At 63.5% G+C, this 17416-nt stretch overlaps 5 protein-coding genes across 5 annotated transcripts; 4 read left to right on the top strand and 1 right to left on the bottom strand.

Annotated features, from left to right (window-relative positions):
- Nucleotides 1–585: 585 nt before the first annotated feature.
- Nucleotides 586–3385, top strand: Q8F55_006096 (uncharacterized protein; the record flags this gene model as incomplete). Its single annotated transcript, XM_069354565.1, has 7 exons — nt 586–705; nt 808–1549; nt 1589–1774; nt 1821–2006; nt 2044–2200; nt 2239–2484; nt 2518–3385. 7 exons carry the CDS (start codon nt 586–588, stop codon nt 3383–3385), a joined length of 2505 nt encoding a protein of 834 aa, XP_069209207.1.
- Nucleotides 3386–4031: 646 nt separating this feature from the next.
- On the top strand, nt 4032–7165 carry Q8F55_006095 (uncharacterized protein; the record flags this gene model as incomplete). Its single annotated transcript, XM_069354564.1, has 10 exons — nt 4032–4291; nt 4404–4623; nt 4751–4879; nt 4912–5028; nt 5068–5316; nt 5457–5573; nt 5615–5758; nt 5909–6038; nt 6564–6758; nt 6900–7165. The coding sequence occupies 10 exons, from the start codon at nt 4032–4034 to the stop codon at nt 7163–7165; spliced, it is 1827 nt and encodes a 608-aa protein (XP_069209206.1).
- A 4012-nt stretch (nt 7166–11177) lies between these two features.
- Q8F55_006094 (uncharacterized protein) lies at nt 11178–11687 on the top strand (the record flags this gene model as incomplete). The annotated part of the gene is made up of 1 exon (XM_069354563.1): nt 11178–11687. The coding sequence occupies one exon, from the start codon at nt 11178–11180 to the stop codon at nt 11685–11687; it is 510 nt and encodes a 169-aa protein (XP_069209205.1).
- A 1530-nt stretch (nt 11688–13217) lies between these two features.
- Nucleotides 13218–15011, top strand: Q8F55_006093 (uncharacterized protein; the record flags this gene model as incomplete). The annotated part of the gene is made up of 9 exons (XM_069354562.1): nt 13218–13624; nt 13658–13803; nt 13837–14214; nt 14252–14314; nt 14406–14627; nt 14661–14735; nt 14768–14841; nt 14879–14915; nt 14974–15011. The coding sequence occupies 9 exons, from the start codon at nt 13218–13220 to the stop codon at nt 15009–15011; spliced, it is 1440 nt and encodes a 479-aa protein (XP_069209204.1).
- Nucleotides 15012–15125: 114 nt separating this feature from the next.
- CAT1 (catalase A) lies at nt 15126–16783 on the bottom strand (the record flags this gene model as incomplete). Its single annotated transcript, XM_069354561.1, has 5 exons — nt 15126–15692; nt 15730–16144; nt 16180–16280; nt 16317–16684; nt 16741–16783. The coding sequence occupies 5 exons, from the start codon at nt 16781–16783 to the stop codon at nt 15126–15128; spliced, it is 1494 nt and encodes a 497-aa protein (XP_069209203.1).
- Nucleotides 16784–17416: the final 633 nt, after the last annotated feature.

Genomic DNA, 17416 nt, shown 5'->3' with positions numbered 1-17416 from the left:
TGGGGTTGGTTGAGTGTTGGACGGGTTATGAAGCGGTGGTCCCTAGCGGCTGCTCTGGGTCACCGCTATGCGTTGCCGTGGTCGTCAGAGTCGTCGTGAAGAGGTAGTGAGAGTAGGACGCGGTGTTGCCTGAGCAGTTGTAGACCCACACCACACATGACGCCAAAGTGCCACCGGCTATGGCCGAATTGCCGAACACCGACGTGGCTGGCTGGGTCGGTGCCCCATCGCATCACGCAACGAGCGAGCGAGCGAGGCCACTCTCGACTCTCACCCCCGACTCTTCAACCTCCCACCCACGTCGACCGCAGACTCCGAGCCTATTCAAGTCCTAGTCACGGCGCCATCCACGTCCACAGCAGCCTACAGCACACCCGACGCTCATCCCGGACACACCCGGCACCACCCCCACCCACCGCGGCTCGTCCCGACCTCGCTCACACCCTCGTTGCCCTCGGCCCGACCCCCACCCCTGCCACTCCCCACCCACGTCTGTCTTATCTAGCGTCTGACCACTCCCTCCCCCTCGGCATTCGCTGTTGCACTTGCTTGTCCACACTCGACCACCAACGGAATCCACTCGGCATGCCTCCACAACCACAGTCACACCCCGCCCCGACAGGCAGCGCCAGCGGCACATCGAGCCACGAGCCGACGCCGAGGCATTACCCTTACAAGAAGCGGCCTTATGCCCAGGCCTGTCTCGTGAGTCGCATGCTGCCCCTCGGACGTCATTCCCATGGCGTCGGCCTCGGCGCCGCCCTCGGGCCTCCAGCCCACACACATCCACTGACACACACCCCGCAGGCATGCCGCGCTCGCAAGATTCGATGCGCCGACGCCGAGACTCCGCCGTGCAAGGCGTGCCGCATCGCGCAGATTCCTTGCGAGTTCCCAACCAGCTCTGCCCGGCAGCGACGTCAGCCGCTTGCGTCGTCATCGTCGCGTGACGGTTCGGCTACAGCGCGCCCAGGCCTGCCCCCACCCCAGCCGGGACGGAGCGGTACCACTTCGGGTGCGCTGACGGTGCGCGACGGCGCCCTCAAGCGCGAGCACGACCATGACGGCTACGGCCGCGAGGTGGTCCGGTACGAGCGGCACCACGCCAAGGCGACCGAGCACCGTCTGCGCCGCATCGAGGCCGTCCTCAATCTGCCGCCGTTGTCGGATGTGTCGGACAGCGAGGACAGCGGCGCCGAGGACCGCGTGGGCGGGACGAGCGCCGACGGCGGCGAGCCCGCGCCCGAGGAGATTGAACCACCTCGTCTCTGGCTGCGCAGCGGCGCGGCAGAGCCAGTGTACCACGGCGAAACGTCGATGCACGACGACGGCCGCCAGCTCGCCGCGACAAACGCCATCCCCAACCACTCGCCCATGTCGACCGGCAGCCTCCGCGGCAAGGACGCCGCGAGCTGGACGTACGAGGACATCCGCGCCATGACGCGCATGCGGCACAAGTATGCCACGCCGGATGAGGGCGAAGCGCTGGTGGATGCCTACTTTTGCTGGGCGAGTAACACGGCGCATGTCAACCGTGACTTGTTCTTGCGTGAGTCGGTCGTCCAGCTGCCCCCACTAACACGCACAGGCGATATGGCAGTCGGCGGGCCATACTTCTCCGACCTCCTCCTCCTCGTCATGTATCATTCGGGCGTCCGCTTCTCGCCGCATCTCAACGAGGAGGACCGCGGCCAGCGCCGCGCACAGTACATGGCCATCATCATGTCGATCATCGCCGAGGAGCTGTGCAAGCCGAGCTCGATTGCGACTGCGCGTGAGTTGGCTGGAGGGACCTTGATGCAGCCGCTGACAACCCGCAGAGGCCTTCCTCCTCCTCGCCGGCACCCGCTGCGCCATCGGCGATATGACCCAGGCATGGCTCTTCACCGGCCTCGCCATCCGCATGATCCAGGACCTCGGCATCCACCTCGCCATCGACGACCCGGGTCTCGACGAGCACTTTGACCACGAGGTCCGCCAGGTCAGAGTCCGCCTGTACTGGAGTGGTGAGTGCGGGGGTAGGAGAACGCCGCTGACAGCTAGCATACTGCTGGGACAAGCAGCTGTCGCTCGGCATGGGCCGAGAGCCCGCGCTCCTCGTCCGCCCCGGGTCCATACCCAAGGTCGACCTCCTGGGGCAGCACGAGGACTGGGACTGGGCGCCGATTTATCACGGCGGGGGGTACAACGACATTGCGAGGTGAGTTGCACACCGATGTGGGTCGCTGACACCGCCAGACGCTACCCCAAGACCTCGTCCCACGTCACCAGCGTCATCATCCACAACGCCGAGCTCAACATGATCCTCGAGGACATCCTCGTCAACATGTACTCGCCGCACCGGCCCCAGGCGCGCTCGGCGCAGTTTGTCCGACAGGCCGACGAGCGCCTCCTGCGATGGCGCGAGGACCTGCCCGCGGCCATCCGCCTCGAGCGGGGCAGCTTCCCCGAGTTCTGCCCGCCGACCAACGTCACGGTGTTGAAGTAAGTCGCGCGCAAGTCCATAACTGACGCCAGTCTTCTGTACCACACGACGCGCATCCTGCTCTACCGCCCGCTCCTGACGGTGCGTAACCGCCAGATCGTCGCATCGTCGCTCGAGGTCTGCCGCACCGCCGCCATCGACATCCACGCGATCGTGTCTCTCTGGGTCCGGACATTCGGCAACGTCAACATGGTCTACCTGCAGACGTACGCGACGTTCATCGCCGCGGGCGTGGACGTGACGCTGCTGCGCCTGGGCGATGCGCAGACCCGCGAGGAGGCTCTTCGCCGTGTCCACCTCGGTGTCGCGATCCTCGAGCAGGCCAGTGCGCAGGTGCAGGGCGTGCGCCGAGGCGTGGCCATCATCCGATCGCAGCTCGAGGCGCTGTTCCAGCGCGAGCGCGCCGCGGTCAACAACGGCGGGCCGGCTCCGGCCGCCAAGCAGATCACCAACAAACCGGCCAACAACACATTTGCGCCCGCGCAGCCGCTCACAACCATGACGTCGGCGGACCGCACGACGTCGACGGCGCAGTTTGACACGACGCCGTCGGCCGTGTCCAACTCGAGCCCGGCGTCGGGGTCTGACCACCAAAAACCAGCGATTATGGCGGCGCCCAACGCCCCGCTCAACCTGCTGCACCAGCACCAGCTGCAGGCGGCCGGTGTGGCCGCGCCTCAGCCGCAGGTCGTCGGCCCGGCGTTCCCGGTCAGCGCTGACCCGGCCGTGGACCCGACGGCGGCCAACTTTGCGCCTGACCCCACGGCGATGGGGCAGGTCGACTTTCCGATCCTGTTTGACGAGGCGGCGCTGGCCAACCTGCTGGGCGAGAGCAACGTGGGGACGGACGACCCGTTTGCCTTCCTGTCGGCCGAGGGCTGGGACGATGTTATCATGTAGGGGGAGTAGGGTTTGGGGGTATGCGGATGTGCGGATGTGCCTGCGTGTATGCATAGGGATGTTGCGGATGCGGGGTGGGCTTGGATGTTGGCAAGGTGGCGCGAGTTTGTCGGGCGACGTCCACCCGAACAAGCAGCTGACTGATGACGCGAGACGCGAGTGTCAACACCGACGCCGGCGGATGGGCTGGTCAGGCCCTCGCCATCAGCAGCGACGAGCAGGCAGGTGCGAGCACACCCGGTGATAGCGAGGGCCACGATCCGCATGCAGCAGCAGCGAGCGGAGCCCCTGCGCCTCCGAGGAGGCAAGACGCCGACCTCCGCATGCGCGTCATGACGCTGACCGGTTGGCGGAGTTCGGCTTTCCGGGGGGGCCACATGATAACAGCCGGGTGGTGTCGTCGGTGTCGTCGGTGTCGTCGCAGTCGTCGCAGGCGTTGGCTTCTCTCTATCCACCTCTCCACAACCCACGACCATGCTCAGCCTTGCGCGCGCCGCGCGCGCCGCCTCCGCCCAGCAGCAAGCACGCAGGCTACACGTCGCCCCCAGCGCTATCAGCGCCCTGCTCGGTCGCTACCTCCCCCCCGGTGTCGGCGCGAGCCCCGCCCCAAGCGATCAGGTATGTCTGCCGGTCGGAGTGCGCTGACATGCAGCACGGCATCGCGTTCAAGCTCGCCGCGTCCCGCGCGCTCAACGCGCCGGTCCTCGAGGCGGGCGGCAACACCCTCGCCCTCGATATCCTGCACCCCGAGCTCCCGGAGCACACGGATGCGTGGCTCGCGGACGTTGGCGTGGGCCAAGCCGATGTGCCCGCTGCGCGCGGGGCGCTCGGCGCGCTGTGGGAGGCGTGGCGGGATAACGACCTGCTCCGCGTTACTGGGGTGCTGCATGCTGGGAACACGAGCCTGTGGGTTGTGTGGTGGGGTGTGGTGGCTGCTGACGCGTGACTCTGCTTGCTTTGGCAATGCCCCATGCCCACCGTGTCTCTCCGCCCGCTCGCTTCGCTCGCGGACTTGCAGCTCGTCCGTCCAAATCCTCGCAGACGACTTCGCCCTCCCCCGCCAACCCGACCTCGCGCCCCTCACTGACCCGGCCAAGATCCACCCCCTCGAGGCGCAGGCGGCCGCCGGCAAGCTCTTCTACCACAAGAGCCGGGACGGGGGCAACATCGGGTGCTATGGCTACGGTGCGGGGATCGCGCTCGCGACGCAGGACGTGCTCGTTGCCGAAGGGGGCAAGGTGAGTGTGCGGGCGGATGGGGATGGATGTCTGGCTTCGGCGAGGCTTGACGCGGATGCCGCGGCGGGGTACCGCGCCGGCTCAGACGCCTGCATCGACAAGGCCACCCGCTCACACCCACCCCCAGCCAGCAAACTTCCTCGACGGCGGCGGCGGCGCGACCGAGGCCAACGTCCAGGCCGCCATGAACGTCGTCCTCGCCGACCCCGACGTCGACGTCTTCTTCATCAACTCGTTCGGCGGCCTCACCAAGATGGTGGGTGCGTGTACGGCCAAGCTGATGCCCAGGACCTGATCGCAAAGGGCGTCGTCGCCAACCTGCGCCAGCGCAAGGCAGACGGGCAGGCCATCCCGCCAATCGTCGCGCGCCTGCGCGGCACGGGCGAGGAGGAGGCGCGTGAGATTGTGCGTCCGAGCCGGGCCCGGGCAGCACTGACGGACCAGCTCGCCGCCGCCACAGACCTCAAGGACAACATCACGTACATTGGCGACATGAAGACCGCCGCCGCCGAGGCCGTGCGCCTCGCGAACAAGGCGCAGGCGGGGAGGCCGGCCGCCAAGGCCGCCCCGACCCCGGCTGCGGCGGCGCGCACCCCCGTCGTCTTTTCCCAGGACGGGCAATATGAGAAGACGCTGCGCAACTTGGTCGTTGAGAAGGGCGACTCGGTCATGGTGCTCGGCATGGGCAAGGCCGTAAGTGCGGTGTGCGGCGGGATGAACATGGCGGCACGAGGGGGTCGAGAGGCTGGCAGAGAAGCGGGCTATCTAGGAGGGCTTGATGGGAGCACCGAGCACATGCCCGAACAAAGCCCGGACCCCGCTAACACCCCCAGTCCCAAGCCAACTGCGCCGTCGCCAAAGAGTACGGCACCAACATCATCGGCGCCGTGGCTCCCAACAAGGGCGGCAAGGAGTTCCTCGGCACCCCGACCTTCGGCAGCGTCAAGGAGGTACGCACGTCCACTGGCGATCGACTCGCTGACTCTTGTAGGGCGTCGCCGCGCTCAAGCCGCGCATCGCGTCCGTGTTCGTGCCGCCCCAGGCCGCTGCCGACTCGATCATCGAGTGTATTGAGGCCGAGATCCCGCTGATCGTGGCGTATGCCGAGGGCGTGCCGACGCACGAGCAGCTGAAGGTGGGTGTGGTCCAGGCTGGCTTGACCTCGGTGTGGTCCAGACTTGCTCGCGCAGTGTCCAGTTTCAGTCGAGCCCGGGGGAAGAGGCGTCTCTTGCACAAACCTCCTCCAACCCCCTCCAACTACCCACATCGCTGACACCACTCGAAGGTCCAACGAGCACTCCGCTCGCAATCCAAGTCCCGGCTCGTCGGAGCCAACTGTCCCGGCGTCATCTTCCCGCATCAGCGAGTCAAGCTCGGCATTCAGCCGCTCCGTGTCCACTCCCCTGGCAGCATAGGTTAGTACCCTGCGATCGTCACGTCGAATCGCTTGCGTGGTCCCAGCCTCCCAGGGAGGATCTCAGCGTGGCGGGTTTGGGTTCGCAAATGATGTGGCCAAGCGCCGCGCATGCCTCCGCTTAATGTCGGCTTTCCTGCACCTTGACGTTGGCGGGAGCGAGAAAGAAGCAGTAGCGAAACGGGCTTGTCGAGCACAAGACCGCCCTTCCCATCATCCCTCGGCCCCTTGGCATCATCTTGTGTGATGTCCTTGCACGCACATTCCCTATGTGCAGTGTTGCCTGCCACACGGGTTGCCCACTACCCCATTTCCATTGTCATTTCACACTCGTGGTCACCCCAGGTGCTCTTTCTGGCGTCACCATGCCGTGGCTGGATCGACGTCTGTGACAGTGGGCATCGCCTGGCACACCTTGGCACATGTGCCTAGTCCGGTGCCTCCACTTTGTCGCGTGGCATGACATGTCGAGCCTGCCTCATCCCAGCCTCATGTGCCTCGACCTCGTCTCGCTGACACCCCTCAGGCATCGTCAGCCGCTCAGGCACCGTCTCCTACGAGCTCGCTGGGGCGACCACGGCCCTTGGCCTCGGTCAGAGTGCTGTCTATGGCCTCGGAGGCGATCCCTTCCCTGGAACGCGGACATGGGAGGCTCTCCAGCTCATGCTCGACGACCCGTACACCAAGGTCATCTGCCTGGTGGGCGAAATTGGCGGACAGAGTGAGTGAGAGGTGCGGCAGTGTTCGAGGCGACCGTGCCACAGCGACCGGGTGGCCCTGGCGGCTCGCCCACGCCGTGTCCCTCGGCACGACCGAGACATCCGCCGATGCCACCGGGAACAACCTTACTGACATGCGACAGTGGAAGAAGAGGCTGCAGCAGTGTACAAGGCCTACGTGGCTGGCCTCGCGCCGGGTGCCAAGGCCAAGCCCGTGGTCGGCTTCGTTGCCGGCGCAGCTACGCAGCAGGGGCTGATGTATGGCCATGCGGGCGCCATCTGGTGGTCGCAGGACGAGACGGCCGACGCCAAGCGCCAGGTGCTTGCGGACGCGGGCATGATCATGGCGCCGACTCTGGGCGACATTGGAGGGCTGCTCAAGCGCGAGCACGACAAGTTGAGTGCATAGGCAGTGGCGTATGAATTGTGTTTCCGTGGAGCACAGTGATGGTGGAGCGGCGGCCGTCATGACCGATGCTGCGACGGCCGGCGGCTCCCATCAGCTGACAGTCGTGATGGGGCCAAAGGACGGGCCGAACCACGCAATGCGGCCGCCCCGATCCATGGATCGCATTGTCGCATGCTTTGGCTACCGCAGTTTCGGCCCGTGGTCGTTCATAATCGGTGGGGGGGAGTGGGACTGGAGAGCCAATGAAGCAAGCGTTACATTCAGCGGAAGCACGGCATGTGTCGTGTCGGACGGGACCTGGGCGTCATTTCCTTGCACATCCGACAGGACGACTTTATTGATCGCAACTCTGTTCGATGCATGTGGTCGTGCGCAATGTTGAGCAGGTGACTACCGCGATGTTGGTCATGAAGGTACTGGGGCAATGTGAATGGGTTGGAGCTGGGCGGCTGCGTGGTCGAGTGTGATGGTGGCACTGGGCGTGGTTGCATCGAGCCAGCGAGCACCCACCTCGCCACCATTCGCACCATCTCACGCACCATCGCATGTCATCGCCGCAGTCATCGTCGGAGTCGCCCGGCCGGCGGTGCGCATGCACGGCTTGGAGCCGACCGTCGCGTAATAGCACCGAGCGGGCTGTCGGCCGCAACGGGCACCATCGGATCTCATGCCTGCGCGGACCGATAATCATGCCGAGACATGGCGGAAGTCGCGACGACAAGCCCTCTCAAACGTACGGCACGCTGGTGGTTTCAAGCACTTCGGAGATTCACAGTGCTCCCCGTTGACACGAAACAGGCTCCCGCCCAACCTTGTGCCATGTTCCACTTTCGGCAGCTGCAATCTGCTTCACCTTGCCTCATCAAGCAGAGCGACGTGTGCATGCCCGCTTGTGCGCTGTGCGCTGGCCGAAGCGTCGGCCTCGCTTGGAATGTTCCAAATGGGCTGTCGGCGCACACTTGCTATGCACTTGCCGTGTAGAGACGCCCGAACAAAGGTAAAGTGGGTTTAGGTGGCTTGCGCATGCATTCTAAAGCGGGAGCGTGTGGAATGATGCGTTTGGAGTCGAGTGGAGCGGGGCTGCCGACGGAGGGGCCCACGAGCGAGCACGAGCACGAGCGCGAACCCGACGCCGATTCGTGATGCAATGGCCACGGTCTGTGCAATCTGATGTGCTCGGTGGTCTGCTCGATGGGTGGCGAGGCAAGAGCATGCATTGCAGAGGATGGCCCGCGACACTGATCGCAAGAGACGAGGGGGAGGACGCCGCGGTGACTGCCCTCGTTCATTACCAGCGCAGGGGTGTGGCCGGTATCCGTTTCAGATTATTAACATTTCCACTGGAATAGACCCAGGACGCATTAACCAACTCGTCGTAAGCCATTCTGTAGAGCGACGACGACGCTGCCTGCAGGGCATCCATGTTCCACAGTCGCAGAGCGTGACATCCACCCACCCATGCAATGGGCAGCCTTGTCGTCCTCATCGAGCAAATGTGACCACTGCTTGCACCACATGGCGACAGGGCACACACATGCCCACGGGATTGCCATTGCCATGTGTAGGTGAGCAAGAGGTCGATGACCTGCTTAGCTGGGTAACATGACCGCCAAAGCACCACCCTCGTTTCCAACCACCATCGGCGCGCCACTTCCCGCACCGGACTGAGTGGGGAGCGTGGTGACCTCTTGTCGTCAACCAGACATGCCAGGGTGTAAGCGGGGAGCGGGGGAAAGGCTACGAGGTGATCCAGTGACATAAGCAAGCATGCCCCGATTCGACTCACGTGGCTGTTGCATGCACTCTGCTATGGGAAAGAGGAAACGACAGGGGTTGTGTGCGTGGCGAGAGAGCGAGTGGACAGGGTCGTCGTCTAGCAATCTGATGATCCCCCAGCCAGCAAGCATGCCCATCCCAAAAGAGGCACGAGGAACTTGGATGTAACATAATGAATGCCGGAATCTAAGCCTTGGTTGCCGAGAGAGATCCAACCTCTGCTCCCCGTGCCGTCTCGCCCGACGCGGCGCCCAGGCTCGAGAGGGCAAGTCGATTGCGCGGGGCGCGCAATGCGTGTGGGTGGATGCCATTGTGGTTGCTCGTTTCACATCGTTGGGCGACCTCGCCAAGAATCCTCCGCACAGCAACCGGGTCGCGATGACTCACGCCGGGCCCTCGTCGCCAGTGACACAGCGGGATTAGCCCTGGGATAGCAATGAGACAAGTGGAGCAGTGCCGATGGCTAATGCCCAATGCATGGGACACAACAAGTACCAAGTCACCCTGCCGGAGATCGCTCGGCCGCTTCGGTGCTCCCCGATATGACTGCACCGATGCGAACTCAATCCTCCGCAGCCAAAGATGGCGGAACATGATCCCGCCAGATCGTCTTGCAAGGTGGGCAACACATTGCACCTGCTTGGTTCAAGATTCACTCTGTATCGCGAGAGCTTGAGACGGGGCGGCTGAAACATCCGCTCTCGGCAGCACTAGACTTGGGCATGGCCACCTTGCCTGTGACCATGGCAGATGTGGCATGACGGCAGAGCTAATTGATGACCTCACGGGGAGCGAGGATACAAATCCAGACTGGGCGCGGGTGGTTGAACCGCCCGCCAGGAGCAATATGCTCTGCGAGTGCTTCCAAATGGCACTGAAGGTTGTTCGAGCTTCTGTAGCGAGTCACGGGACAGTGGGGCTGCATCGTTGTCAAGCCTCAAGCTCAGGCGCACAAGGACCGGTCCGGGGGCGGCGCGTGTATCCACCACAGCAAGCTCGCGCCCCTTCCCGGGCCTGGCAGTGTCTGTAACTTGGCCTGGAACCAAGTTCCCACAACGCACCACCATTCCTGCCGTCGTCATGACTCTGAAGCATGATGGGGGCGGGGCAGCCTGGCGGGGCTTGAGGCGGGGGGTGGGGCAGGCGCCGGCCGCTCGTTGCGAGGTCCGCTCAATCCTGGGTGAGGAGATCAGGGGGAAGCATCTCTCGGCAGGCGACGTGGTAGGTATGCTGGGGTCCTTTCCTGCGTACTCGACAAGCGAGGGCCCGTCGTGCCGTAACCTTGTTGTCATGTAATGTTCGTGACAGTGGTGCCTGGATTGATTGCCGTACACAAGTGCCACAGCCGGGACCCGGACAAATTATGATTACAATGATACCTGCACCACCGCCAGCCAGCCAGCCAGCAACAGATCGAGGCACGTAAAGATCAAGCCTGCGGGAAGAGGCCGAGGCGGCCGAGACTGGAATGAGACTCAAAACAGCATGCGTGTCTGCTGGCTGGCGGGCGGGCGGGCACGGGCGTCGTCATGGAGACAGCGTGGCACCCGTGGGCCATGACTCGCTGGTTCCACCACGATACTATACCTGAAACTTGATCTCTGGTGCTTGGCACTGACGTCGTCGAGGGCAATCAAGGTCGTTTGGGCTCCCCGGTATCCATCGTAGCGATACGGGAGGGCCTACCTGGCACAATCTGCCGGCAGCTGTGGCCCACTTTGAGCTCGCCTTCTCACTGAAGGGCTCGCCATGCCACTCGCAGCGTCACCGTTACTCCCTCCACTCGTTGGTAGCGCTCCCTCGTCCTCCTCCTCCCGCCACGGTCACGATATCTCCAAGTGGCGCGCGCACCACCCGCTTAGATTACCCGTCTCAAGCAGGCACTTACGTTCGTCTTCTCAGCGTTCGAGGGCCACTCTATCGCACACCACCCTGTTTCCATCTCCTCAGCCACCTGGGCACGGCGGAGAGCACAAACTCATTGGGGATCAGCTCGTTTGGGAAGTTGCGTGCGCTCCCGCTGTCGCAACTGCCGTCTTGATCGTCGTGCTCGCTAGGTGACGGGGTGGGTCCTGGCGTCATGGGTTGCCAATGGCGACGACTTGTCGACTTGGACAAGTCTGTCATGTGCCCCCTCTGAAAGATATATAAGGAGGCCGTCTGGACGTCTTTCAATCCTCATCATCAACAACTCCTCTCTCCTCTCGACAACTCCTCCCCTCCAACACAACCAACAATGGTCGCCACCAAGTTCCTTGTCGCCGCCGTCTCGGCTCTCGCCCTTGGCGTTCAGGCCGCCCCCCTCGAGGAGCGCGCCGAGGTCGTTGAGGCCTTCCAGAACAACTCGCCCCTCAACAACTACTACAACTACGACGCCAACTCGGGCGTCGTCTCCTCCAAGCACGGTGAGGGCGAGATCACCAAGGAGGGCCCCCAGAACCTCATCTCGTCGGACGACAACAACCCGCTTGTCTCCGGCAACAAGAAGCGCGGCGCCGAGGACCCCGCCTTCGACCCCCGTGAGGCCCAGGCCGACCCCGCCTACGACCCCTCGGCCAAGCGCTCGGTCCAGGAGGACAAGCGCTGGTGGCTCGGTGGTCTCTCGCACTACTACGGCTACAACGTCTACAACTGGTCGTACGGCCGCTACCTCTACGCCCCCTACCGCTGGGTCGGAAACTACTACGGCTTCTGGAACTGGGGCTACTTCGGCCGCTACTACCGCGGCTTCTACCCTGGCTACTAAGCTGCGACTCGCACTCCTCCTCTGGAGCGCTGGTTCGCTGAGGCCATAGCCTGATGGACACTATCGACTACCGCCTCTAGTCGGCCCGGACACTTCTACCCTATAAATCAGTCTCGTAGTTGAACATTTTCAAAGGATGCAGTTATTGTGGAGGTTAGCTATGATGGTCTTCGAACTCGTCGCCACTCATCTCTCATCGTTACTCAATGTCGAGTCGGAAGACACCTCCACGACGAGGTAAGCCACCACCACTAGCTTATTCGTGGCGTCTTTCTTATTCGAAGGCGATTTCTTCCAACAAGGACTCTTCCCGCTCCTCGGCTCTGATCGGTGACGCTACTCAATTGATTCGATGCCGACGAGGTCACGCCAACAGATTTATCAACAGCCGTACGGCGAAAGCGATCGTCATCAGCCGACGCCAAGGTCGTGCGAGGACATCGGCAACTACAAACGTAGCAGCCGCGGTAGGGGAGTCACCACTAACGCAAGTCTCTGAGATAAGCAAGCCATCGCCAAGGACGCACGCTACCAAACCTTTCATCTGCCCTGGGATCGACGGACCAGCTGCTGCACGATGGATACCGGCGCATATGGACCACTCCGTTGATGTGAGTGGGTGTTTGGGTGGTAACGTTCTAGATGTGGAAGGGTGAGCGTCCTGTGGAATGGAAGGGGGAATGCGCGTCGTACTCCCCCGCGAGCGACGTCGTCGGTGCCACACTCTTAAGTAGAGATCGCCAGTTCTCAGATCGTCGTCGCCATGCCCTCGAGAGGAGAGCGGGCTATCTGCTGGTCAGCTACGGCTGTTCATTCGAGCACCTGTCAAGATGAATGTTGCTTCGTCGTCTATGAGTAGCTCAGTGGAGCAGCAAGAAAAGTGGGCAGCCGTCTAAACTATACTGGGATCCACATAACGAGAGGCATGACCGCCGTGGCTGGCATCGACATCGCTCCCAGCCAGCAACAATCCACCCGGGAGCACCATTCTTCCACGACCCGAGAGCTACATACCCTCCCTCATCACCATCCAACCTCCCCTGCTCGTCATCGCATATGCATAGGGGGTCCTCGACGTGGCCGCCGTCACCGTCGTTAGGCGAGACTGCTGGGGTGCCGGCATCGGGTGGCTGGTCGCGGGAAGGGGCTGGGCCAAGAACGTGGTATTCGCGTGGACAACGTGGCATTCGGACATCCATGCGTCCACACGCCAAACCCCAGTCCTGATGCCTGACGACTTGCTTTAGTGTTGGCGCCTCGGAGCCTCCGCGCCTCGGCCCCTCCTCCGATCCTCCAAGCGTCGGCTTGCAGTAAACGTGGCAGCCACGTGAACGGCTCGTTCCGATCCGGCTTCCCATCGGCACCCACTCGACTGGCTCGCTCTCCCTTCCGACCTGCCTACCGCCTACTGCCGACCGCGGAGCGACACCTCTTGATGACTCAGTCCATCTCTTTGCATTGCCCCGTGACCCAGTTATATAACCCAGCAGGCCGCCTGGTCTGTGACACACCTTGCCCTGTCCCAGCACAATGGCGTCCTCGGCTACTGCGTCTGCGATCCAGCTGGTGCCGCTGACGACTGACCGTGTCGCCAAGACTCACACGCCCAGCAACGGTGGTGTAGGGCAGTCAGCTGAACCGTCATCTGATGGCGGAGAGCGCGCACCGACCCCTCCGCACGACGTCGAGGATGCCCTCCCTTCCCTCCCCGACGTCGGGGTGGACGCGCTCCCGCTCGTCGACGGCGGCCCGCACGCCTGGGCCTTTCTCGCGGCCGCGACCACCATCGAGTTCATGGTCTGGGGCCTGCCCTTCTCCGTCGGCGTGCTGCACGCGTACTGGTCCGAGAGCCTCTTCCCCGGCCAGCCGCAGACGGTCGCGCTCGCGTCGACGCTGCCTCAGGGCTTGCTCCTCTTCTCCGGCGCCATCCTCGCCCCGTGAGTGCATCTGCAGCCGCGCGCTCACACCAGGCTGTTCACACTGCTCCCGTGGCACGAGAAGCGGATCCAGGCTATCGGCATGGTCATCGCCACGGCCGGCCTCGTCGCGTCTGCCTTCGCAACGAGGGCATGGCACCTCGTCGTCACGTTCGGCTGCCTCTACCCGTTTGCGACTGGTAAGTGTTCCCCCACGGCCGAGCTCATCACAGCGCTCTACTTCCCCTGCCCGATCATCGTGTTCGAGTGGTTCCATGCCCGGCGCGGCCTCGCCTCGGGTGTCGTCTTCGCCGGCACGGGCGCGGGGGGTGCCGCGTTCCCGTACATCGTCACGTCGCTGCTCAAGCGGTTCGGGTACCGCACCACGATGCTCGCGCTCGGCGTCGCATTCATCTCGGTCAACTCGGTCGCCTTGGCGCTCGTCAAGCGCCGCGTCCCGCTCGCCGCACGGATCCCCGCCGCCCGCAACAGCCGCCGACCCCGCCCGCGCATCGACTTCAGCTTCCTCGCCAGCCGCGCGGCGTGGGCGGCCTTCGCGTTTATCACCATCTCCAACCTCGGCAGTTTCATCCCCCTCCTCTGGATGCCTTGTGAGTGGTGCAGGAGGAGCCACTATTGACATCGTAGCCTATGCTACCGCCACGCATGCCACCCGCCCCGACGGCACGACGCTTGTGGCCATCATGAATGGTGAGTGTAGCGGCAGGGCCCACCCCCGTTGAGATGGGCACATGCTTGGGCGCTGCTTTATTCTGCGTATCTCGGTCCCTAACCCCCTCAGGCATCACGGTCCCAGGGTTCCTGCTCAACGGCCACCTCTCCGACCGGCTGCCGGCCCGCATCGTCATCTGCGCGTCGTGCCTGCTCGCGACTCTCAGCTGCCTCCTGCTGTGGGGATTCGGCACCAGCGCCGGTCCGCTTGTGGCGTTCGCCGTGCTGTGGGGCATCACTGCCGGCAGCACGTCTGGTATCTGGTCCAATATGGTGACGGTGATCAACAAGAGTGAGCGTGGAGGGCGGACATTGCTGACCCAAGGCGGCGATCCGTCCGTGCCGGCGTGGACGATCGCGACGTTTGCGTGCCTCAAGGGTGTGGGCAGCCTCACGTCAGGTGGGTAGTCACTGGGGCCGAGCTGACTCCAGGCCCGATCTCCAACGCCTTGCTCGCGACCGAGCCGTTCAAGGGTGCCGCGGGGGCATTCGGCTCGACCAACTACGTGAGTATGTCGTGGCGCGGCGAGCTCACACCCAAAGGGAGCGCTGTTCATCTACACGGCTGTCACGACGTTCGGTGAGTAGAAGCATAGCACCACGAGGCCTGTGCTGGGCGCCCAGCTGACACCTTCCAGCCGGTGGCCTCGCAGCCATCGCATTCCCGGACAAGTAGTCTGGGTCTAAACACTATTGGGAACTTCTGATCTTCATGCATGGGTGTCGAGCTCTGGGTCTGCGGTGTGAGTGGTCATGGGTCGCCAAGGTGACGCCCATGCGCCACGCTGCGCTAATTCACACCAAGAGCATCGGCGATGGCCTTGCCGAGGGCCGGCTCGACCCGCTTAAACATGGCGATCGCGCCAGTCTGGAGCGAGGGGACGACGCCCTGCAGGCTGTCGACGACGTTGACGACAAAGTCGTTCTGCTCCTCGGGGCCCTGCTTGCCAAGGACATGCCACATTCCGCGTGCCTGCTCAAAGTCGTCGTCGGTGACCTCGGACGCGTAGCCGGCCACGCGGCCCGAGATGACCTCGTCATGCCCGATTGAGTAGCCGCTCGCGCCAATCTTGCTGTCGAACTGAACGGGCACGAGCGAGCTGTTGACGTACGACGGGTCCGAGCCGTAGTTGGTCATGTAGCGCATCGCGCCGTCGCGCTCGTACGGCGCGTACACGTGCGACACGGGCCGATTGCACGGCAGCTGCTGGTAGTTGACGCCGACACGGTATCGCGCCGCGTCAGGGTAGGCGAACATGCGCGCCTGGAGCATGGGGTCGAGCGAGGCCGCGATGCCGGGCACCATTGTCGAGGGCGAGAAGGCCGCCTGCTCAATGTCGGAGAAGTAGTTCTCGGGCTGGGCGTCAGATCCAACAACCCGGAACGGCACATACGTTCTTGTTCAAGGTCAACTTGGCCATGGGACGCAGGGGGAAGTCCTTGTGCGGCCACACCTTGGTCATGTCGAAGACGTTCCAGCGGTAGTTTTCCGCCTGCTCGGCCGTCATGACCTGCGCGTACATGGTCCAGGTGGGGAACTTGCCCTGGGCAATGTGCTCGTGCATGTCGACGGTGTGGAGCGACGGCTGCAGGCCGCCGAGGCGCTTGGCCTCGGCGAGCTTGAGGCCCTTGGCGCCGAGGTCGGTGAGGAAGTGGATCTTGACGTACACGAACCCGTCGGTACCCTCACGCGTAAACTTGTATGTGTGGCCCGAGTACCCGTTGAGCTGGCGCACGTTGGCCGGAATGCCGCGGTTCGAGAAGAGCATCATGAGCGCGTGGATACCTTCCTGGTTGTTGACGTGGAAGCTGGGGTCAGCGGTGGACGGGCAGCAGCAACTCACTCCCAGAACATGTTGGGGTCGGCCGCGTTCTTGGAGGGGTGGACCTTGTGCGAGCGGTTCATGGACGGGAACTTGATGGGGTCGCGAATGAAGAATGTCGGCTGGGGGGTGAGCGGGGGCCCGGCCGTGGCACGTACAATGCTGTTAAACACAAAGTCCTGGTTGCCCTGTTCAGTGAAGATCTTCATGGCCCAGCCGCGCACGTCGCGTGTCGTCTCGTACTGGCCTGGTCGGGGGCCGGTGATCGACAGCCGCCAGAGGACCTTGGACTTCTTGCCCTTGCCGTTGAGGAAGGCGGCGCTCGTAATGTCAGAGTTGTCGTGTGTTACCTCGAGCTCGCCCCAAGCGCCGACGGCACCAGCGTGTACCGTGCGCTCGGGGATACGCTCACGGCTGAAGTGGGCCAGTGTCTCGATGAGCTGAGTGTCCTGCAGCAGCATGAGACCGCGGACCGGCCGCTGGTCGCCGAACCGTTGCGCCGTGGAAGCTGAGCCATAGGGGCAGCCTGGCGATGTCAGCCAGGGTATCGACGACTTACCGCTGCGAGTTCTCTCAACCTACCTTCCTGCAGCGTATAAGTACGGTCACGTTTGGTGGCAGGCATGGTGATGTAGGTTGTTGAGAGGGCAGTCGACGTTGGTGAGATGGCAGACGAGATGACAAGTCTGCGTGTTATGGCGGTTTCCACTCCACCAGTAACATCGCTCGCTTTATGCCACTCGTCTCCGAGGTCCCACGGAAACTCCCATGCTCACGGCGCACGTTGTACAAGGAGTGGGTCCGACGGCGTCGTTTGCACACCAAGCCCAGACGTCTGGCGGTGGATGAGACGCAGAGTGTGTTGAAGGTCCGAGTGCGTTGAAGGTCCAAGGTGGGCTGACGGCAGGCTCGTGGTCATGACGAAGTTGAGAATGTCCTCGAGCGGGTCGGGAAGTTGGGGCCTCGGCCGCGGCTGCACGGAACGGAATATGTGCCGGCAACTATGCTTACCAGGCCCTGCGTCCCACAGACCAAAAGCCCGCTGGCATGCAGAAAGCGGAAATACACACGTTCACAAGTTCTGGACACTGCCGGATGCATCCTCAAGGTGGCATCATCCACCCGCCAATCATCCACCCGCCACGTAGGTTTTCCGTGCCGTGCTGTATGCTGCTATGACTCGTTTCTATGTTTGTGGCACTCCGTCTTGAAGCCCCGACTTAGACCCAACAACTCCCAGTCTCTCACACGCCCTGCC

Source organism: Vanrija albida (assembly GCF_041260175.1).
Source record: "Vanrija albida strain AlHP1 chromosome Unknown contig_4, whole genome shotgun sequence".
Lineage (NCBI taxonomy): Eukaryota > Fungi > Basidiomycota > Tremellomycetes > Trichosporonales > Trichosporonaceae > Vanrija > Vanrija albida.
The sequence above is the reverse complement of the archived record's forward strand: the minus strand, read 5'-3'. Positions and strand labels throughout refer to the sequence as shown.